This window comes from Cyprinodon tularosa, unplaced genomic scaffold (assembly GCF_016077235.1).
Source record: "Cyprinodon tularosa strain WSP-4 unplaced genomic scaffold, ASM1607723v1 ctg568, whole genome shotgun sequence".
In the NCBI taxonomy this organism is placed as follows: Eukaryota; Metazoa; Chordata; class Actinopteri; order Cyprinodontiformes; family Cyprinodontidae; genus Cyprinodon; species Cyprinodon tularosa.
Genome location: NW_024039305.1, coordinates 166,125 through 190,923, shown reverse-complemented (window position 1 = coordinate 190,923; position 24,799 = coordinate 166,125). Strand labels below are relative to the sequence as shown.

Sequence of the window (24,799 nt, the reverse complement as noted above, 5' to 3'; positions counted from 1 at the left end):
GTTGAAGCCCACAAATATGTGTGTGGTTATGCCACAGATGGCAGCCCTCTCACACTGCTACAGCGCTAAATGAAGGCTTCAGTATTGGTTCATAAAGCATTTCTGCTCCGACCCCCTCCCAAAGAGAGGCTCCATCCACCACTAGCTGGTGACCCTGAGTCTGTGTCCCGGCCAAGAGCTGAGGAGAGGCTCCCCAGAGAGCCATGTTGGGTAACCCAGAGTTGTAACTGCAGGTTCAAACAGGAAACTGACAAACTCTTGTAAACAAAACTCATTAGTCATGTCCTAAGACTGGAGCTCTCAGCTAGCTGTAGCATTTAGATTTTTACTGCCTGTTTGATTTTCTTCCTTTTGTAGTTTTATGTTTTTTGTGCATTTTATGACATAAGTAAGAACCTCTCTGACCTTTTGGTCTCATCCTATATATAAAAAAAATTAAATTAACCTGTTATCTTTTTCTGTGAAACTATAGGACATTCCTGCAAACTTCTTACAAAGAACATGGGCATGCTCGTCATCAACGAAGACAGTCTGAACGTAAGTACCCTGGGATTTGTTTTTGATCATAACAAATGAAAATATAACACTTGCTTTTGATTGTCGTATCTCTTTTACATGGTTTTTAAGAAGCATAGTTCAAACCAGAGGTGATGCAAACAGAATTATTTACTGATAATCTCAGTTTTTGTAACAATTTGACCTTTTTTTACAGTGTCTCTAATTAATAACTTTATTATAAGGTTTAAAACTACTTTTTTAAAATAGCAGATGCTGTAAACCAGAATTTAAATATTATTTTAAAACGAAATACTTAATTGACAATTTAAAGCTATGGGGTCAAATGTCTGTCGCTGAGAGCTACTCTTCTGCATCTTTTATCTGCATCTTTGCTCCAAACGGCTAAATTACAACATCAGCATGTCATTACGTTCTGCAGAGAGGGAGGCATTCTTTTTGCTGAGATAGATTTTAAATTGCCATTAGTATCTTATTTTAGCAATCTGCACAGTTATGGACCTTTCAGCGCCACATGCGCCACTGTTCCCTGAAACACTTTAGTTTTCCATAGCTCTAGCTGAGCTGGAGTGGTTCACCATTTGTTGAGTGTGAGCAAGCTTGCACCACGGTCAAAGTTGATCTATGTTGAGAAATACACATGCAACCAATAGAAACTGGGCCATCCAGCCATGGAAAAACCAGGAAGCAAAATGAAGAAGATCTCAAAACGTGTGTGACTGAATTTCCTAAACTGTCTTGACCAAAGAGAGTGAACAACCAGCCACCACCCCAAACTGTGTCCTGTCTGAAAGGGCCATTAGCTCAGCTAGCATTACCAGAAGTCTGACTTTTTTAAGAGACTAGTGATGTTTCCAAATCCAGTTAACTGATATGACTCTGTGAATCTCCAGCTTCTTCCTATCGTAACCCAAGCTACTTTTTATACTGGCTACTTTCATGTTAATATCCGTCAAGTCGGCTAAATGTTTAGACTAAAGGCTGTTTTATACTCAGAAACCAGGCCGTCTGCGTTTGTGTTGCAGTGAACACAAATGTGCCCCCACCCCTCCGCAGACACTCTGGTGCAGCGCCCCCAAATTGTAGGTGACCACAGACAGTGCCGCAGACAGGAGGCCTCCGATCGGTCAAATCTACATCCACTCTACACTATGCGTATTTCCTGTTTGGTATGTTGGTGATGGACTACAGCTAGAAGAGCGAGTTGCGCATGAACGCTGGGACGATTTTTCCACCTGGATCCCTGCTCTTTTTCACCCTCATGTCCCTCCGTTGTTCCACAAACTTTCCCCCACTTCCTCACCACCTCGGCGGTATCTAGACCCACAGCTAGTTTGTGATTGTCCTTCTTGCGTTGTGGCGTTGAATAACACAGCGTAGACCATGCTTCAATGTTGAGCATAAATCAAAAATATCTGCGACAAGCTCACTGCGACGCACTGCTGCGGGAGTATAAGTGAAATAAGTGACTATTTAGAGCAGGGGTGTCAATGTGGTTCTAGAAAGGGCCGTGTGGCTGCAGGTTTGCTTTCCAACCAAACAATAGCACGCCAGACTCCAGTCATCTCATCAAGTTAGTCCAATTTGAACATGATGACTTGATGAGATGAATGGAGTCTGGCGTGCTATTGTTTGGTTGGAAAGAAAACCTGCAGCCACACGGCCCTTTCTGGAACCACTCTGACACCCCTGATTTAGAGGCTCAATGAAAAAGAAAAATCAGTTTTAACTTATTTGGAGAATTTTTAAATATAATTCTCATTGAGTGGTCTGCATGATGTAAAATAAATCACAACTAGGCTCAAAATATTCCTGGTGCTGTACCTTTGTTTGACATTTGTGTTACTTGAAAGTCTTCCTCTCTCTCGCTCTCTCACAGCCTGAATGAAACGGATACCCTCCTAAGCATGTTGTAGAAAATGTCCTCAATGTACTGTGTACATATTGTACATTTCTAGTATTCCTATAACACTGTTAACACCTTACTTTTACAGAAATTAGCTAATTTAGTTAGATCAGTACCACAGACTGAAGCTAATCTGAATGAGCAGGTAGGACTGGTCAGGGCTAGCAGTCAGAGAAGATCAGGCTAAATAAAACCTGCATGATTTGGGTTTTGGAGTTCAATGCTTTTTTTTTTTAAAGAAAACTTAGTCAAATAAGCTTTAAATGACTTTAATATCAATAGATTACTGCATTTGGACTGGAAGTCCAATTGCAGAATTTCAGAAACTCAAAGGGACTACATGCTTAATGGGGAAATAGAAATAGGGCTGCATTCATTTTTAGGTTAAGTACTAATAATAAGTCACTTTGGAAACAGTGAGAATATCCTTCACTGTCCTGATTTATTCTTTGCTTGGAGCTTTCTCTGTATTAAAGGATGAGGCCATAGGGTGCTTTCCAGAGGAACCCAGCCCACATCCTGAAATCCACATTCAACATTAAGACACCCAGCTGTGAGGTCTGTTAACCCCCCTGCAGGAGAGCCATGTCTGTTGTTCCTGAGTTTGAAAAGGGCGAGTTGCTGCAGTTTCAGGGGGAGAAGCTAAGCTTGTCAGCTGAAGCCAAAACTCCACTGGGTTCGGCTTTGTCAGACAGAGATGAGGGGGGGGGGTTACAGGATGTGGATGAAGCGGCGGCTAGAGGGGGTGGTGTTCTGGGTGATGACGGACGGCCTTCACTCTGTCAGACGTCTGTTAAGAGTGATAAATGGGGCCCAGGTAGAATGTGGGGTTGGTGCATTCATGAAGCCAACAGGCCGACGCTTTGAAATGTCAGCTCCCATTCTGCTGTGGTTCAACAGATGCTTACATAAGGCAGTTTGTTAAAACTCAGAAACAGAACGATGTTCACCAAGACACGGCCAGGCTGTGGGGTTAGCAGGAATACGAGCACCTATACATCGATTTATTTATTTTTGGGGGCATAAAGGGAGAACTTGTTTTTTGTTCCTCATTAAACTTGAACCAGCACTAGGTAGGGCTAGTGTATTTGAAAAGAAATTGGTATATTTGTGCACTTTCAATGAGGTTGATTTAGATGTTGACCGATACTTCGGCTGGCTGATATACTTTAATTTTGGCAAATATCAGGAGATCAAGTCAGGCGCATGCATTGCTGCTCCCTCTGTTTGCTGTTTAATGTTAATATGTTCTCTTAATATTAAAAAAAATCAATCTTTTTGTTTAAATAGAAACTTTTGTAACATTTATTCTTTTTGTGTCATATTTTTTCATATGAATGGAGGAAGAGAAAGCAATATCAGCCTAAAGAATCCACTCCAAAATGTTAATCACATACATGCACATACATGTACTCGGACCTATGTCATAAAAAATCGATCTCTAAATTAAGTGTCTTGTTGTCGGCCTCTGAGTCCGAACACATAACACATGATCCAAGCAAATGTCCAGATTCCACATCATGATGTGCACGTCCTGTTGGCTGCATCAGTCAAGGCCTATGTCAACAATGGAGCTCAGTCTTTATGGGAAGCTCCTGTGGATTTCTGAATGACCACCACATACCCTGTTCCAAAACCAAACACTAGCTCGTCACATAGGCTGTACTGGTGATTATAGCCATAACAAAGAGGCTTTAGCAGGAGACGTGTTGCATTAGTGCTAGAATTCCTCAGTGGAAATAAGGGAGGAAATGAGCAAAGTACTTGAGGAAATTGTAAACGTTGCTTATCAGGCTTTTTGATGGATTGCTAATGTCCCTAACAAAGTGCTTTTTTCCTCATACAAAAGTGCTAATGGACTAGTATGTGATCTCAAAAAATGCTGGTAACCCAGGTCCAACAGTTTTTCACAGATTTAGACACCTAAGCCCGTTGGTACCCTGACCTTGATACATATCCGGGGGATAACTTTCGCCTGTCCGACATTCACCATCTCAAGCTGCTTATAGATCCCATCAGGATGGTAAAATCCTCACAGCTGCTCTCAGCTTGTATCCTCCTAGTCAGCTTCTCTCCTGTTAATCCATCATCTCTCTCAGTCTGCGTGGCTCCCTTTGTGAAACGTAAAGCCTCCCTCTCCAAATATTTCCCTTAAGCTGAGGTTTCACAGTTTTGTTATGCCATGGGAAAATTGCCCGGTCCCCATGGTGCAATCTAAAGGCTTTGACATATCTGACCTCCACACCAGGCCAGGCCCCTGCTTCCCTCACTTCTGAAAACGGTCTGCATTATTTCTTTAAATGATTTCAGCTGTTTGGGCACCTGTTTATATGTTCAACCCAACACAATTTCTCTCCTCTTCCCATTTCTATAACACCTTACTGAAAACACATTTATAGATGTACTTTTATTCCACACAAATGTATTTATCATTAGGTTATTATTTTATTGATTTTTTTAGTTAAAATAAGTGTCGCAACTACCTGTCAGAAAACTGTGTTTGCTAATATCTTCACCATCTGTGGAGAGGAAAGAAACAGCAATGACCTCAACGCTCTGTCCTTTTAGTCTCACATTTATATCTTTACATCGTCACTTTTCGCTCATCTTTGGATATAATGTTACGATATCAGAATGCATCCACAAGTTATCAATGATATCACCTCATGACCTGAGTCTGTGTGTAATAAATATGGAAGATGATGATAAACATCCAGTTTATGGAAAGCAGATGCTCCTCAGCGGCTTGGTGTTAGAACCTTCAGTTCACATGTATCGCTGATCAGATCTAAGATTATAACCACTGAGGGAGAGTCACCACCAAAGCAGCCTGTGACTCCACCAAACCCTTGAAGTTGTGCTGCGGTATCAGGCATCAGTATGTCAGTGGCTGATCCTTTACAGTACGCCCTTTAGAATATGAAGTTGATGTTCCGCACGTCTCACCATATTCTTGGAATATATGTTGGATCAGGCAACCTTCTTTTAAGTTCTTGGTTCAGTTCTGAGGCCCATTCTCCTAGTTTTTGTTCTTTTTCTGTGGACAGGCGTCGCCATGATTACCTTGACTGATCTGACATCTTTCTGTCAAAATATGGATTCACTTCTTAAATAGTTTGAGATCCTGTTTTCTTTTTTCCAACATCCCCACATGGAATGCCCCCACAGTCATCTACTTTGACCACTTGATAAGTACTGACCACTGCATGAACAGATCACCCCTTAGACAGTGGGTTAGGTTTAGCCACATGCCATCCCAATCAACACTCAAATCTGTACATTTGCCTGTTTTTCTCTCTGACTGTCTAATCATCCTACCGACTAATGGATGCCATGATCTGGAGTTAATCCATGTCATTCACTTCTCTGGTCATCAGTCTTAATGTTTCATCTATTCAGTCTGTGTTCAACTGTACTGATACTGCTATTTTATACAGGTAAGCTACATGTAAAAAAACAACAAACACTGAGAAATTTATCAAAGACTAAACCAAGGTAAAGCTGCTCTGCATTAGGAAGTGTGAACTCCTCTAAAAGATCTAGATGGACAGCTGGGTTGACTGCGGGGTGTAGAAGCCTTCTAGATGTTCTGACTCCAGCCTTAGTCCACTTCCTGGGAAGCTCTCCCAAATTCTCAAATCATTCTCATCACTGTTGCTGATGTACCTTTTCCTATAATGTTTCTTTCCACTCCACTTATGAATTATCTTCACTACAACTGCACCTTTATCAATGACCTGGTCTGGCTAACCCTTGTTGTAAATTATTACAGTAGCTTTCTTTTGGACATCTGTTCAGTGTGCAGTCTTCTTCATGACAGTGAAGGCTACCGACCCAGACTAAGACACTACTCAGTTTTCTGGAGGCAATTAGCTGCTTAGGGTGGGAGACGATGAGTTTTTAATATTTAATTTTTCCACAATATCAAAATGTTTGATTTTCATTATTAGTAATTCATAATCATCAACATTATATCAAAACAATCATGAAATAAATTTTATTTGTAATCTGTTTTCCATCACTTTCACTTCTTGAAATAAACTTATAATTATATAATTTCAATGATATATCTGTATATATTTATTCACACTGACATTTCTTTATCAGAACCTCTATATTGAAATCACAATGAACATTTGGGTTTTAGAATATAGTGTGAAATAACCCCTGCTGGAATGACTGGAAATGTATTTGATCAAGTCAAAGAAAGCTTTCATAAAGTTTGTTTTACTACCTGTGGCCTTACTCCTTTATTACCTGATACAATTGTTTGAAAATCCTTAATTTAATGAGGAAACTGTCATGTAAAGAACAGCATTTTTAATCCAAAGAAGAGTCTGTATATAATATCCGCATTGGCTTTTTTTTGCTGCAGTTTTTGAAGCAAAAACCGAGAACTAAAATCAGGGACAAACGATGTTAATCTAAGTAAAGTGTATAAAGAGAAGTTGGAAAACGTCAAAGGTGAATCTAGTATTTTGGCATGTTTTTTTGTTTGTTTGTTAGTTCATTATGTGAGGAAAGCTTCCAGGTAATTCACCCACAAACAGTTATTTGTTATGTCACACGGCAATATTTAAAAAAATCGTCAAGGGATTTTCAAAACCTAAGAGACTCCATACACAATGATTAAAAAAATAAAAACATAAAAAACGCAAAACTCACAAGAGCCTATACAGTACACAAGATACCTCACAAGATTGGGGCACCAGTCCCTTGCTTTGTGAACCAGGCATAGGTTTAAAGTCTTAACTCCGAGTCAGAGCATAAAAATATAAGACTTAGACTTACACAGAACTTTATTGATCCCTTGGGAAGACTCCCTCCGGAAATTAAGGTTACCAGCAGCTTATAGGGCAAAAAAGTATTAAGTTAAATTAAGTTAAAATTAAGCAACAAAAAAGTATTAAGTTAAATTAAAATTAAGCAAAATACATTGAATATCAGGTAACAAAAAAACAAATAGTTTAATTAAACCAATTATTGTTAAATGCTCTTTTTTTCTCTCTTTCAGGCAACACGTGAAACCCTTAGCCACCACTGTGGGCAGCTGGGAGAAGCCATCTACAAGGATAACGACTTTGCTCTCATCATTGATGGAAAGACTCTTAAATACGCTCTTACGTTCGGAGTGCGCCAGTACTTTCTTGACCTGGCCTTGTCCTGTAAAGCAGTCATTTGTTGCAGGTAATATTTACTTCTGAGGGAATAAAATAAACCTCCAACAGAAGTTAAAATGTAAAACAATCCACAATCAATCTGTTGCTATCCATTTAGGCCCAAGTTACTATAATATTTCACTGTAGGAACTTGACTCCAAAATTTATGACAACAAAGCTCTCAACAGACATTAAAGCAGCTTAAACTGCAATCCCTTTAGAGTCCTAATAAATTTGTAGTCTCTATAAGAAAAACTGTTCAATGAATAAAAATGTTAATAAAAAAGATAGTTACCTACTTTTCCACATTAACCGTATGATTATTAGTCTACTTAATATTTATTCATTTTCGTCTCCAGCGATTGAAAGAACATTTCTTAACGTTAGAAAGTAATCTTTCAGAGACTTTAAAGATAGAAATGCAATTTATTTGCACTGGGATATGTGTTTAAATGTGGAGTATTTTAGGTCATATAAATCTAAAGTCATGTGTTTCATATACGAGCAGTATATGCCTGCTTTTTAATGTCTGCTTTTATGACCTTTTTGACACCAATCAACTGAAAAAATACTGCTAAAAACTGTGAAACCAAATCTAGAAGATGATTTAAGTTGAAGGCAACTACAAAATACATGTAAAACGTGTATAAATCAAACTTGGCTCAGCTGATTTTCTTTTAACGCGTTGAAGAAAACCGCACATACACTCATACAGCATGTATTGGGTAGATTTTTACTGGAGGTCAGATGTCAACACAGCAACAGTAAATATACTTTGACTCCTTCTATTTGGACTCCAGTCAAATGACATAAAAATGTCCAGTGGGTGGAGTATATTACTTCATATGGGAGCTGTAGACAGATCTTTGCTTCCTTTGATGCATGAAGTGTCAGCAGCTGGCCTGCCTGGCACAGAGGAGTTCAGATGGAAAAATAAGCATGCAGAGGTTTGCTCCCTGTTGTCCTCATGTTTCTCAAACAAAACATGCAACAGGTAATAACTGTCTGAGCAGCTGCTAAGTAAATAATGTTCTTAGCTGACTTAAGCTGTTAGGAATTCTTCTTACGATAAGTTCTTTTAATGTAGGCATTTCCCTACAGAAATTGTTCTTAACCACGAAACGTGTGCCTTTTATTCACCCTCATACTATGACTGCGGAAGTATTTATTGTAGAGATTGGTATGTATCTTCTTGTGTGATGTAAATTTTAAAGAGAGCATGGTAAGAAGAGACATGGGCTACGTTCACACTGCAGGCATTTAATGCTCATTTTCATCAAAAGCAAGCACGCTCTGTGTTACCGAAGTAAACGTGGATGGTAGTGCTGGAGCGCTTTTTACAATCTTTCATTTCTTTTTCAACCTCAGCCAGTGCATTAACAACACAATCTTTCAAGAACGTTCAAAATAAATAATGCTCTTAGCATTATCATCCGCCATGGTTTTTTCTTTCCGTTTCTATATGGCAAGATGCAGAAGAAGGAACTTTGTTGAGTAGTAATGCTGTACAGGTTCAGACACAGGTTTCATTCTAAAAGATCAGATATGTATGAAAAATCGGATTGATGTTGTTCAGACTGTCATGAAAAGATCAGATACAGGTTGCATATGTGGAAAAAAATCTGACTTGGGTCACTTTAGGCTGCTGTGTGTTAGCTAGCAGCAAATATTGGGCTATTTGACCTGTACTTTTTTTGTAAATGTCCTGTGACTATTTTTAACAGACACCCTACAGCCAGTCAGAATCCAGTATTCATCCAGACCATATTATGTCCAATGATGACTTTGCTTACTAACTTCCGACTCTTAAAGAGAAGACGTTAGCCTGAAGTTGCTTTGCTAATAGGAAGAAGTGTACAGTCTCAAGAGGCTGGATTTCCTGAAATGTAGCCAATCACAGGCGGGTTGCTTTGTGCGGTGGGTAACGCCTTCAAAGTGACATGTTGACAGAAGCATACAGAAACGGTTCGACTTTAGATCTCACACGCCTTATCTGCATACACATCAAGTTTGAAGCCGATGGCTCAAAACTCCTAGGAGTTAGTTAAAGTTCGACGTCAGCAAAATTGAAAGATTGCCAAAAATCGACCTCTGACCCAAAATGGCAGACTTCCTATCCCTGGTTGTGGTTTCTTCAAACTATACGCGCAGAAAAGGAACAAGCGCTCTATGTCACACTATGTGTGACATATTGGGGTTCTGTTGGACTATATTTGCACATGTAACATGCTAAACATGTGCATAAGGAGTAGTTTATGAATTAAAACTGCTCATAGGAGTTCCGTAAAGTAAAAAAAAAAATCCACTGGGCTTGGTTTCCAAGATTTGAAGACATTTCGCTTCCTCTCCAGGAAGCTTTCGCAATTCAAATGTCTGCTCTGCTCATACAGTAGGAGTATTTATTAATGTGTGGACTTTTGGCAGAATCCTGACCCCATAAAATAATGTTTTTTGTTTAACGTCGTGAGATGGGCTGTGCTTACACATCCTGTAGTGCAAAGGGATTGTGGGCAAAATTGTTGCTCCTAGCGGCAGCTATGGACACCAGGAGGTCCCTATGCTAACTGCATTGGCTCTAGAAAGCGTAATACTTCTGCTGAACCTTTGGACTGAGCCAGGATTTCCCTTATAGGTTAGTCATGTGGCTCATTACTTAAAGCTTACCTTTAGGGCTGTTCAGTAAGGATGAAAGACGTTTAACGACATCAACCTTTAATCAGTCGATATCAATATTATTTAATTGCTTTTTTTTACTATTTGAAATAAGGACTGATGAAAAAAGCCTGAATTAAAATTTCAACCCTAACCATGTTTAAGCTTCATATTTAACCTTTAAAATTACGTCAGCCCTACTACCAACTTATTCTAGTTTGGCTGTGAGAGGTTAAGTGGCTAAATCCTTCCCTCTGCCTCCATCCTCCAGAATGCTTTGTGGTTTTGAATCATATTTAAGTGGAATTATTGAAAATGATCAACACGTATTATCTTGACATTGATTTATTACCTTAGCGTCTTACATCAGCATTACCTTTGCTAATTGTTACAGCATTTTCCATGAAGGCTCCCTTTTGACTAAATACGCTGTATTTCAATCTTTCTTGTCAGAATTGACACGTAAAGAGGATAAACCAGCAGCTTTTCTTTTATCCACTGAAATAAAGCCAATCTTTGTCAATAAAGATGTCAGCTTTTTTCTATAGAAACCTTTTCCTTTGCCTTTATTTTTATTCTGCTTAGAGGTAGTCAGAAATGCTGAATCTTTTTCACTCAGGGAAAACTTAAAAAGCAGAAGGCGTTGTTATGGCTACTTGGTGATTAAATGTGTTTTCAGTGATATGAAGGTCAAACAATTAGTCATCTTATGATCAATCCTAGTCAAAAGGCTCATTAAGTGATTCCAGTTATTTTTCACTGCAGGATTCTTCTACAGTAATAAAAGAAATCTACATAAACATTGAATGTGCGTTTAAGCTGAATATTATACTGGGAAGACTTTGCTACTTATTGCTAGTTTTGTGCCAATGCCATTTTTTGGCCTGATACCGATACCAAATACCTAGCTGTGCAGTAATGACCGATACCATACCATACCGATACCATCTGTGTGTGTTTATATATGAAGAACTGCATACTACTTGGATGTAAAATAATTGCCATCATGGCTTTGTCAAGCTGCTGCCTACCTTTGTGAAGCAGGAAAAAAGACTAATACAAAGTGAATCCAGTAGAACTTTTTATTACCTACCTGGAATGGGTGACAATAGTTGAATAAACTTTTGGCTCTCAAAATGGTATCGGTGCCCTATTGGGCCCAACCTGATACTGGTATCGGTGCAACACTACCTATGGCCTTATTAAATGTGGGTCATGTAGGTATTAAGAAAAGTTTCCTGTTTTCTTTCAGAGTTTCTCCTCTTCAGAAGTCAGAGGTAGTTGAAATGGTGAAGAAACAAGTGAAGGTGATCACATTGGCCATTGGGGACGGAGCTAATGATGTAGGGATGATCCAAACGGCTCACGTCGGAGTGGGAATCTCTGGCAACGAAGGCTTGCAGGCAGCAAATTCCTCTGACTACTCTATTGCCCAGGTGAGCACCAAAACAGAGCCCGTCATGAAGAAAGAGGATTCATGGTAAATGGTAGATGTCCTCTACTTATATAGAGCTATTTCAAGTTGGCTAAAGCACTTAACTATACATTGGTCAAGTGTCTTACCCAACGACAAAACATCAGTATTCTTTAATATGAAAAAATTAGCACATGTGTTGTAGTAAGTCTGTCAGACACTGTGATAAATTTAAAGGACGGATAAAACCTAAAAGATAAAAATGATGTTTGATGATGTTTTTGTGCTAAAATAACAAAACACCTCGCCCAGCGATACATGTAAACTCAAACAGAACATAAACATGTACTTGGTTTCCTTAGTTTATCAGCAAAGCACTCTAAAACATTTCTCTGTGGCTCCTGTCACTGCCTTCTCATGTAATGTTTGTAAGTGATAAGTTGGCACATTGTTCCCAGTAACAATGGGTCATATTATCCTAAAGAGCTTGGGCTTAAAAGTGAAGTAGTGACACCTGTAAAACAGGCATCTTATGACATTGAATTCCCATCAAAACTCCACAGAAACGGTTTCTGGCTAAAGTTTGTGTAAATACCTGCTCGCATCCTGGTAACGAGCTCGTCTCAAAGGCTCTATCGATATGCGATACGTGTAAACGACAAAAGCCAGCGAGATCCTTATTCATACGGGGAAAGCGTTCTGTGCATCATGTTTCTGTTAATGCTGAGAGGCTTTAGAGGAAGGGAACCAACAGGACATCCTCTATACTTCAGTATGCAATTACATTTCAAGAGATTTCAAGCCCTTTTATCTGTGACATGTGAAGAGCGTATGTCCTTCAAAAGCCAGTGGACTCTTAATCTGTTTAGGTTGTGTCCCTGCTTTAAATTAAATTGCACCTCCAGACCCCAAATGGTATTTTACTGCTACAGTACATTAACTGTAATTTGCTGAGAGCAAACCAAAATCAGTTCTAGGAAATTACACAGCTTGTTTTTCTATCCCTATACATGAATTATGATGATCCTCCAGAGAGTCCGATGAGCTTCTTGCTGCTGGAGATTAAGGTCTGCTGTCTAAGTTGCAGCCATAAAAAAGCGTTGGGTCATGGTACCTCTGCTGTCCATCTGTCGTCAGTTTAGCTGGTTTTACTAACGTTTGATCCAGTAAGAGGGAGGTCACGCTAACTGGGACCCACCACCGTGTTTTTTTTTTTTCCTCCAAATAGTTCTGTGGTGAAGCTGAAAGATGAGCGGACCCTCAAACAAACAGGGGGAATACCACAGTTTTTAATGTATAAATCCCCAATTCTAAGATTTTCAATGAAACATATGAAGTTTTACCTAATTGGTTTCATTTGAAGAAGAAAACGTTATTCTATGCTGCAGTAAAACATTTTTAAACAATTTGATTAATATAGTTATCATTAGATTGGTCCTATTGTATGTGTTAAAGTAAAAATTATTAATTTACTACAAATTTTCTTGTGCAAATGCCTTTTTGTTGTTCTGCTCTTTATAGATTAACACAAGTAAAATAAATTGATAGTAGCTGGTTGATTGGTAGTTTCCTTTAGCCTACTTACCAACATTGTGCATTAATCTACCAGAATGGAAGGGATTTCACTACTTTTTGCTTTGTTCTGATGAGAGGAGACATCAGTCATTCCTACAGCACCGCTGAAATCTCGTTTCAACGTTTTAAAAGACGAAACTGTATGATTTAAGAACCAACTGTATGATGGAGTCTAGCTGCTGCCCCACCTCAGAATCAGAATAATAATAATAATAATATATATATATAATAAAGAATAAGCTTTATTGCCAAGTAGATTTGCAATTACAAAGAATCTGACTTGGTGTTGATAGTGTAGACAAATTTGATATATATATATATATATATATATATATATATATATATATATATATATATATATACACTCACCGGCCACTTTATTAGGTACCCCATGCTAGTAACGGGTTGGACCCCTATTTGCCTTCAGAACTGTCTCAATTCTTCGTGGCATAGATTCAACAAGGTGCTGGAAGCATTCCTCAGGGAGTTTGGTCCATATTGACATGATGGCATCACACAGTTGCTGCAGATTTGTCGGCTGCACATCCATGATGCGAATCTCCCGTTCCACCACATCCCAAAGATGCTCTATTGGATTGAGATCTGGTGACTGTGGAGGCCATTTGAGTACAGTGAACTCATTGTCATGTTCAAGAAACCAGTCTGAGATGATTCCAGCTTTATGACATGGCGCATTATCCTGCTGAAAGTAGCCATCAGAAGTTGGGTACATTGTGGTCATAAAGGCATGGTCATGGTCAGCAACAATACTCAGGTAGGCTGTGGCGTTGCAACGATGCTCAATTGGTACCAAAGAGTGCCAAGAAAATATTCTCCACACCATGACACCACCACCACCAGCCTGAACCGTTGATACAAGGCAGGATGGATCCATGCTTTCATGTTGTAGACGCCAAATTCTGACCCTACCATCCGAATGTGGCAGCAGAAATCGAGACTCATCAGACCAGGCAACGTTTTTCCAATCTTCTATTGTCCAATTTCGATGAGCTTGTGCAAATTGTAGCCTCAGTTTCCTGTTCTTAGCTGAAAGGAGCGGAACCCGGTGTGGTCTTCTGCTGCTGTAGCCCATCTGCCTCAAAGTTCGACGTACTGTGCGTTCAGAGATGCTCTTCTGCCCACCTTGGTTGTAACGGGTGGTTATTTGAGTCACTGTTGCCCCTCTATCAGCTCGAACCAGTCTGGCCATTCTCCTCTGACCTTTGGCATCAACAAGGCATTTCCGCCCACAGAACTGCCGCTCACTGGATGTTTTTTCTTTTTCTGACCTTTCTCTGTAAACCCTAGAGATGGTTGTGCGTGAAAATCCCAGTAGATCAGCAGTTTCTGAAATACTCAGACCAGCCCTTCTGGCACCAACAATCATGCCACGTTCAAAGTCACTCAAATCACCTTTCTTCCCCATACTGATGCTCAGTTTGAACTGCAGGAGATTGTCTTGACCATGTCTACATGCCTAAATGCACTGAGTTGCCGCCATGTGATTGGCTGCTTAGAAATTAAGTGTTAACGAGCAGTTGGACAGGTGTACCTAATAAAGTGGCAGGTGAGTGTATATATATACAGAATCTATTGATATATACAATATAAAACATACAATATACTATATACACAGTAAACTGTGCGTTAATGTAATGCAGGGGGTCTGGAGATGCTACGTTGGTGTAGCTTCTAGGTCCTGAAAGGGGGAGGGAGAGAAGCGGTGTCAATGTCACAGGGGTCACTGGTCCTTATTGATAAGGCAGGTAGCGGACGGGAAGAAACTGTTCTTCTGGAGTGAGCTTTTAGTCCTAATGGACCACAGCCTCCTGCTAGAGGGAAGTGAATAAAAAAGTTTGATCCTGGGGTGCAAAGGATCAGCCACAATCTTCCCTGCACGTCTCCGAATCCTGGAGGCGTACAGATCCTGGAATGATGGAAGATTGCAGCCAATCACATTCTCTAAAGACCGGATAACACGCAGCAGTCTCCCCTTCGATTCCTTAAACCTTCCCCTGCCCTCCTGCTGGCCATGCTGGTTACATGGGATGTGTTCAACCAATATCCAGATTTATCTGACTAAATAAAACCATCCTTCTTATTGCCCAAGTCCAAGCTACTCGAATCAGGTTTCAAACTTTTCTGCATTTATTGCAACATCATTAAGATGGACGATGATGGATCCAGCATGTCAAGTCCATCTTGAATTTTGCTACTTCTGAAGGACCACTGTGCAACTGGCTTCACTCAACCAGCAGCAGAAAGGCATCAGAACAGATTGGTCATAGCTCAGAAATGTAGATGTTTCTGCACAGCCTTAAAAAAGTCTAAAATTTGCCCTCATCATTTTACAGGTTGGGTATTTAGGCTACAACACAGCTTAGCTTTTTTGTTTTAGCCACTTTTATTTAGGGTTCCTGAGATTCTGGCTGAGAAAGAGCAGCATCAACCAGAAAAAAGGAAAATTTCAAAGTCCTTTAAGTTCCCCCCCCCCAATTTATTTAGGATGTATTGGTTTTAGATCCCATAAGTCTTACAGTAAGCAAGATATAAGTGGGTCATACACAAAAAAGCACTTTAACAGACTATTTACTATTACAAACGTTCACAAACTTTGGAATTGATCATTCAGTCAATCTAATACAAAGGGAATTAGATCTACTCCTTTTATTGTCTTATTTGGTTTACACTCTAACTTTCAAGGATTTCTTGTTATTTTTTTCTTTCTTTGTTTGCAGATTCTTGATAAAATACTTGCCTTTGGATTAGCTCAAGTGTTATCACACAGATCACCTCAAATATTACACTCTGTATGAAATTTCAACATGATCCCTACATAATAGCGTAATCATAAAGCCACTGAAGTGTAATGCACAGCCTTTGGAGACCAATACCCCTATACGAACCTCGCTAATTGCAGCAATTTAAAGCTTGGCCCTGCAGCGTGTGACTGGCCTTTTGTGGAATGCGTGAGTGAGAGATTTGGGCCAAAATCGTACTTAGGCCCTATAGATTTCTGCTGGGAGAAAAAGACTGAACACTTGCTTTAATCTTTAAGTTCCTTTAGCTGCTTCAGTGTTCCAGCTATGATCTCTAATTATGAAGAACGATTAGACTGGTGCTGCACTCAGGCTTCCGCTTTTCAATCATCATGTCGTTGCCCTCCATTTACTCCCTCCCACACAGTTCAAGTACTTGAAGAATCTGCTGCTCGTCCATGGAGCCTGGAATTACAACCGCGTAGCCAAGTGCATCCTGTACTGTTTCTACAAGAACATTGTTCTCTATATCATTGAGGTAAGTCTAACAAATTATCTTTCCAAGTTACAAAATACTGCAAAGATTAATGTAAAAAGTATTGAGCTAATGACAAACAGATACCATTCTCTTTTAGTTTTTATGGTTTATATTTCTGTTAATTGACCATTTGGACAAGGTAAATTGAATCTGCCTGTTTTTCTTAAGTTCTTTCATGATCCGGAGAATTCAACATTCAATTATAATGTTAACTTAGGCAAAGATCTCAAAGTTGGCTAATAGAGGAATGCTTAATTTGGAATTACTACAAAACCATATTTGGATTGTTGTACTTGTTTCTTTGCGTCTAAATGTAGTAGTAATTTATTATTTACCTTTTTGGTCCTTTTGCTCTTGGCCTGAGTTACTGCAACCATGTCAACATCCAGTCGTTAAACCTGTTCATTGCTGCTGGGAATACAACACGCTGTTGTCAGTAGGCTTTAGGTAGATTTAGACATGTTAGTCCCTGTATTGGTTTTACTGTGTATGATGGGTTTGATTGCATTGGACAGAAACCATGCTCAGAGCTGATAGCTGCTCAGAGCTATCGCCAAGAGTCACCAGGAAGGCTAAGTAGCTGCAATCACCAGCAGCTCTTATCGCCGTCATTCTTTGTGGGGGTTTTTTCCTCCAACTCTTCACTTTGTGTCTCTTCTGAGATTCAAACCTGGACACTTTTGAGTGGTTGACCACACTGTCTCAAAGACTGATGATATTCAAATACAGAAACGCAGTATTGGAGGTTTAGCTTTAGCTCTCACTTTCTTGTTTCTTTTCATGTTGCGTCATTAATCCATTTTGTCCTGGAAACCTACATTAAACTTTCCATATTTATAGTGAATGAATGTTAATTCTTTATCTTGTACAGTTCTTATCTGAACACTATTATTGTTACTGGTAGTAATCTGTTGGTACCCTTTGACAATAAACACAAACACAGCTACCCCTAAAATAACTTGAGATTTACAAAAGTTAATACTTAAATGCATGGATTCAGGGTGCTTTGTTATATATGAAGCCTCATTAAAAACCTATGCACCTTTCATATTTCAGTAGGTTTAAGGCTCTTAAGCACCTTTGGTTTACCTTGGAGTTCATTGTGGTTCGAAATGGCACAGATGTACAATCAGTAAATCGAATCCATAAACCTTCGGGTTTAGGTAAATGCATTGGTTTGGTCATCTTGGCTCTTTTTGTACCATTTTTACATCAAACATAAACCTTGTGTCTTTTTCATGGAAGATCGAGCGTAATGCCATAAACCTTATGTTTCTTGATGATGCTATAAACTGTTTTCCCAGGATGATGAATCATCTTTCAGGTAGAAGCCATTTTACCTTCCATGTGGGTATAGATCATCTTGTCTCTGATCTCCTCAGACATCTCCCGGCTTTCTCAGATCAATATTAGGATTGATGCCCACCACAGTACTGATATATCCAGCAGCATTCCCTTGAAAATGGCAATATGGCTGAAGATGAAAAGTTTGATGAAAATATCAATAATTGTAAAGTTCAAGCAAGACAAAGGATGGAATAAAACTAAAATTTATCATGACATTTTCTGTCATCTTTGCAGATGAGAAGCAGTCGTTAAATAAAGACCTATAAAGTAGTAGCACTTTTTATGCGTTTTTCTTTTGAGACACTTTAACCACGAATTGCTTTTTTTCAAGATGACAGAAAATGATATGATAAATTTAAAATTTATATGCTTTTAAAAATCTGTCTGCTATGTTTGACGTTGGAGTGTGCCTTCTTTATTGTCAATGCGACTGGGAGAAAGAAACATAGTCCTTTATGTTTCCATTACATCTGTTCCAACTATTCTGCTCTTTTTAAGATCAGGTTAAATAGACATAATACACAGAAATCCAAGGATAAATTAGATTTTGGCCTAAGTTGATTAACTTATGACGAACTCTGCCTTAGACTTTTCAGTCTTGCTCAAAAATTAAATTACTTTAATCTGTGCCTTTCACCACCCGTTCTAACGTATATCTTCATGTATGGGATAAAAAACGAGATAAGGATATTTTTGTTGTCAGAAGTCTACAGGTCGTATATAAATCTCTGTCCTTTCTATTCATGATATCTGATAGGCAAAACATTTGTTATCAAATCCAAACCTGTGCATTTATCTCTTTTCGTTGTGTGATTTCCATATAAAACACACCAGGCTCCATGTCACAGTGCTTTTTACCAAAACCTAAACATAACATTTACAGTTTGAGTGCACTTTCTTGGGCACTCTAGAAATATTTGCCACTTCATCCCATTTCTGGGTCTGAAACAAATACCAGCAGATAGCTCCACTCTTCAATCTTTGTAGTATCTAGACATAAAACACAAATTCTCTTCCGGGGTATGTTAAAAGCTATGTTTGCTGCACGAACTGATATATTTCACTGACTTTAAGGTAGAGTTTTTTTCCTGTTACCCTAATACAAATTCTGCATCAATGCCCCATACAATAAAAGGTCAAACCTGAATGCTAGGCCAGGGAGACCAGCTGCTTAAGTCTCTTTTCATCTGCATCTCTTTCCCCTGGATCTCTAGAAATCACATTTGGTTGCTGGGCTTTTGGGCCCTTGGTCGATGGTTGAAGTCTTGAACATAGTTTGAAGCATAATGGGTTTTTTTTCTCAGTTATAATTATAAGGGTTGATTATGCTTTCATAAGACCGTCTCTTATCAGGATCATTCACCAGCAGAACAACTTCAGAGTTTCTTCTGGCTTCAGTGAACCTGCTGATTGGAAATGCCATTTCTTCTCATCACACACACATGACTTCATAGCAGTGTTTAACATGAAAATACAGAGCTCTATAAAGGGATTTGCTAGCCCTTATGCTGTTTTACATAAAAACTTCAATTATAATGTATTTTTGGACATTCTTCTAATACACCATTTTTAAAGGTACACTATGCAACCGGTGTTGATTTTCCAGTGAGGCTCCCTCCAGAGGGCGAAAGTAAAAGTGCACTGTCGTAAATATGCACAGCTGTTCTGGTTTCTCCATCAAGCCAGGCGCGGTTGTTTTGAGCTTAGCAGCGAATGACTAACGCTGCGTTCACACTGGACGTAGCTGGCGCGACAGAAGCAGCGAGTTTACATGCAAAGTCAATGGTTGACGCGCGTCAAGGCGCAACAAAAGGTCCCGCGGAGCGTTTTGAGCACCAGGCGCAGCACGTCTGAGCAGCTGAAGCAGCGCGTCGGGTGCGTTTAACGCAGGGAGAGAGACACAGCGCTGATGACTCTCCTCTTAAACAGTTTATTGACGCCTAAATTAACTTAAAATGCAGAAATCTGCCGGCAGAATATGCAGTTTGGATTATTTAGATGAAAAACACCTACCAGCTGCCGCGGTGAACCGCTGCTGATGAAGGGATCCATACTGTTGGCGCCCCGCTGGTATGTGGGGGTCTGAGCGGCTCCGACAGAAAAAATATTGAAGGCAGGATAATAATCTGAATGAACTGACTGCACTGATTACGTTTTCAGGTGTATTTTCTCACTTAAACACATATTAAAACTACTTTATTCCCACTGATCACAGCAAATATAGCTGCAAGGCAGAGAAAGGATAGTGAAGCTCCGCCCAACGCGCCTCAGACACAGCCGGAGCAGCAAAGCTGCTTCAGCCACGAGTCAGAACTAACTGGTACAAGCAGCAAAAAGGAAGCAGCAGACGCGATTTTGCTGCTTTTGCTGCGTGAACGTAGCATAACTGCACAAAGATCGCCACTGTGCTAGCAACGAGAATGCTTTTAACTGGGGGGTGTAGCAGTTCTCGCCGTAAAGCAAGACTGACTCTCACGAGACTTCTGAGCCTGTGGGTGCGGGTCGGTGCTCCTGCAGTTGCAAGTGCAGTATTTCCCCCACAGACCACCAGGGCGGCCGAGAATACCTTTGTTCAACCTGAAATGACTCATTTAATCATCCATAACGTTATGGAACACATTAATTAACTGAAAAATGTTGCATAGTGTCCCTTTAATAATAACCAAATTCCTTTTTTCATCTACCCCGAATTTGTACTTGCTCTTTAACTCTTACCACAATTAGGCTTTTTGGGTACGTCTCCTTCAGATTGAAGGAATGGGAAGTTTTTAGGTCTTGCATCAGATATTTGAATTTTTGGGAATGGTTGTATATATTATTTTTCTTTAAACATTAGCCCAGTTTTATCCCTGACCTGTTTGATTTGTGCTTTAGATCTCCTGAAGCCATTTTTGCTGATTTTCACCAAACTTTGCTAGTTTGGTGACTATTTTAGACATTTGTTTTGACTGTTGTGTTTATTAGTCATGTTAACCTCAGATTATTCTATTTGTTTATTTTAATTTTTTTTTTTTATTCTTCTCTGGATTTTTCACCACTTTTAGTCAGCCTTGTTCAGAAAATAGAAACATAAAAGTTTATGAGTTGTAGGCAGAAAGGATCAAGGAATCTGAATATCATTACAAGGCACTGTATTTTTTAAATACACTGATTTAAACAGACCTTAAGTTTAGTTCCCAAATTTGACTTTTTGAACAATTTACAAGTAATTTACTGAATGAAGAACAGCAATGAAAAGCTTTAAATTCACCCAATTTAAAGCTGTGGGAGCTTTATGAAAGCAACTCCATTCATATGCATGATCTTTGTGGCCACTCTTGTTTGATTGACTGCTGCTCAGGGACATGATAGACAAGTGGTACCTATGAGGCAATTACAAGAACTCTCATTCAGCCATGATCACTGTGGTTTAGGAATGCTCAGTGTGGAGGAGGGAATCTTTCCGACCAGTTTGGACTGAATTAATCGTTGAAGACAGAGGCTGGCATTGTAATGCAACCACTGTTTGAAGCTTCACATATTTCCAGCATATTTATCAGCTCCCTCTTTATCGCCACCGTTTTTTCTCTCTTTGTGAAGGAATTTCATTAGCAATTCTTCAGAGCCAAACTTAAGAGTATCAGGACTCTCAGTATAGGCGAATACTGTCATTCCCACCCAACCTCCTCCTGGCAAAAACTCCTATAGAACTCTGCAGCGCTGAGGAGCGACCTCGGAATCAATGATTTTTCCTTTGCTGATGAATATGCAAGACTCCTTGGTCTTTTGTTCCCCAGTTTTTTTTTCTTCCCCCTCTTCAGTTCTCGCTTGGCCCCAACAATGTTTTCATGATGTGCAGTGAGGGAGAGAGGCCAGCCACACCCCTCAACTGAGTGGCACTCTATGAGGAGAAGAAAAGGGGAAGTAAAATCCTGCCTTGTACTTCCCCTAATGAGCAAATCAATGCATCTGTCCCTCAAGAGATTGGGAGAGCAAGAAAGAGAGAGAAGCCTCGAGGACGAGGCCAAAGCACTCACACAGAAGCAGCAACCCCACCATGTGAATAGGAGGCTTTTTTAACTTGGCTCAACAATGTATCGACCCAGAGGCTCTTATTGAGCAGATCTGTAATTAATTCAGCAGTTTGACCTACCCACAAGCCACACAGTGCCAACCCTTGAGCTATTCTGGTAGTTGAACCTGCTTCATGACTTGAGCTTCATCTATGCCCCTCATAACTCCTAGCAACGGCATCTGAATGCAATTCTAAATAAGCAGAGATCCATAACATCTGAGGTTGTGGTCCTATTGTCTTTGCATGGAAAGCCATCTGGTTCCATTTTCATTGGAACATCCCATGTGATTTAACATTGGGCCCCAAAAAATATGATAGAGGATTGGTTGTTAGTGGGCGTGGCTGAAGACGAAAGGAATAATCTGGGCACACATGAAAGTCGGGAATTATCAACCGGCCCCCCACTGTTTGTTTTCATATGCTAACCCTAAGTAACTGGAAAGACCAGCGGGCAGGCTGCTGTTGGTCGTGCATGCATCGATGGAAGCAAAAGGAGGGGCCATCAAGGAAGCTTTGTCCCAATTTGAGAATTTGTAGCAGTTCATGTCTCCATAATGACGTTAAATGAAGCGAGGAAATTCCTGGTAGGCCATGGCCAAAACACAGCTTCCTTTATGTTTACTTGACAGTTCTGGCAGCAGCTAAAGCCTGTCCTGGATCATGAAATGTCAAGCTTCAACACTTTGGGGTGCAGTTTCTGATCATAGCTTCCATAGGTTTTCAGTTTGGCTCAACTTTAGAGTACCCCTCTTTGCCCCTAGATTTTCTAAACCTTATTTGCTACCTTCAAATACAACTATAGGTTATTTTCTGATTTCTACCCAACAGCTGGTTTGCATTACCTTTGTGTGCTTCATTCAGATTACTTAAGTCGCTTAAGCAGTGTAGCTAACATCATCGGTCACCCACATGTTGTCAGGTAGAGCAGAGTAAAGCTGTCGATTTAAGTTTAGATATAAGCCCATGATGATCATTGAGGGGATGAAGACTTTTTCCTCATTAGATCCTCATCAATTTTTAAGGAATTCGGTCATGTCCAACTAATGACATGCTGATTCCAGGGCAGCATTTGAAAGTAACCCACCTTTATTTACTAATTCATAAATTAGGTCATTTTTATTCAACATTTACAAGGTTGGACTTCTTGAACAGAGGTCACTATAATATGAAGTCAGGAATTTCCTAGCTCCTCTGAGTTCTTTTACATGTTTAAAGGAGTTTATGTCATTGGTTTGTTTCTAGTATTTGTTACTAAAAAATTTCAGCTTAGAGGAACAGCTTTCCAGTAAGAGATGTGTCGTTTCCCCTACAGGCTAACATGAGTTGGTAAAGTGCTTATTTACCTTGTGTGTGTTTTTTTTATCTGAAAAAAAAAAACAATGAACATAGTTATTTTTAGTTTTTGTCCTGAGAGAAATTTTCTAACTGTAAAACAATCAAAATTGTGTTTTTGTTATTAGCTGCTGTATGTTTGATACCAACCTTTATTTTTCCCCAATAACAAAATGTATATTTACTATGATATTAAATATATATATATATATATATATATATATATATATATATATATATATATATATATATATATATATATATATATATATATATATATAGTTATATTTTTCAGCCATGGTGGTCGCCAATTTTTTCACCTGCAGTACAGGTGTTGATATCATCTTTAGGTCCTACTGGGCTTAAGCCTGCAAAGTAAGCACAGGAAGGCTAAAGATCATCCTGAGTTGTCACAAACTCTGCATCACACTGATAACATCAAACCAAAAATACTGCATATTTGCACCATATATATATACAGTATTATTGTTCTGAGCTTCCAAATCAATGGGTTTTTTTTGCACGATGTTTTTTTCCCTCCCACACTGTTTACATTTGATCACTGCTGCACTTTATGCAATGGAAATGTTCATTTTAAAACTGTGTTAAACGGAATTTAGTAAAGTTTAGACAATAAAAGTAAATATAAGAGTTGTTTTATTACGCTTTGACTTGATTTAAACAACTCTGTATTTTATTTTGTTATTCATTTAAGTTTAATTTTTTAAATTTTTAACAGCTTGTAATATGTTTGCTGAATTGTATTGTAGATTGTAAATACATATTTCTCAATTAAGAAGTCTAGTCTAATGTTACAACCGATCATGGATCCCTTAAAAAAGGAAAAATCAGTCTCTAAAATTATTATGTTTTACAGCTTTAAATGCTTGTACTAGGAAAGAGTTTTAGGAATGTTTTGGACTAAAGCCAATGCATGTCATCTTCTGTTATTTTACTTTCCTGCATTTTAATGTGAGTCTTTTTATATATTACAGATCTGGTTTGCATTTGTCAATGGCTTCTCTGGGCAGATCCTCTTCGAACGCTGGTGCATTGGCTTGTATAATGTGGTGAGTGTTGGGAACTTTTATTCTCTAAAGACACCACTTTTCACCTCTACCTGATCCTCTCTTTGACACCAAACATTTTAGCTCTGGTACCCCACAAATGATCCGTTCTTTGCTAGAGTGTGGCATTTACATCCTGAGAAATCTCTTTGTTATTTATGACCAGATGTCAACTCTGTATTCCCTCTGTGCCCCAAGCTATGTGCTGAATGTGAAAGAATAACAGCTTTGCTTTCGCCAAGGAGCACAGTTATTCAGATCAGCTACGTTTGAACGATGAAAAGAAAGGGAAGACTGGAGCGGCAAGTGAGCTGATTTTGGGAGTCCCACAGGGCGCAATAACAGGGCCACTCCTAATGAGCTCATGTGTCATATCTCTCATCAATTAAATAAATGGATAAAAATGTGCTGTTAACTCTACAATAACTCGTATTTAGCTCCATTCAGAATGAGAAATATTCACAAAATATGGAAACAATT

General features: G+C 39.2%; 1 protein-coding gene across 8 annotated transcripts in view; it reads left to right on the top strand.

Annotated features, from left to right (window-relative positions):
• The window catches only part of atp8a1 (ATPase phospholipid transporting 8A1), a 144,242-nt gene that overhangs the window by 91,207 nt on the left and 28,236 nt on the right, over positions 1-24,799 (top strand). For all 8 annotated transcript variants that reach the window (XR_005282543.1, XM_038305851.1, XM_038305850.1 and 5 more), the window contains 5 exons: positions 473-537; positions 7,437-7,609; positions 11,486-11,669; positions 16,409-16,519; positions 24,248-24,322. Coding sequence is in view for 7 of the 8 variants with exons in the window: in XM_038305851.1 (XP_038161779.1) it covers positions 473-537; positions 7,437-7,609; positions 11,486-11,669; positions 16,409-16,519; positions 24,248-24,322 (608 nt within the window). In the remaining variant the exon portion in view is untranslated. The remainder of the gene's footprint in view (positions 1-472; positions 538-7,436; positions 7,610-11,485; positions 11,670-16,408; positions 16,520-24,247; positions 24,323-24,799) is intronic.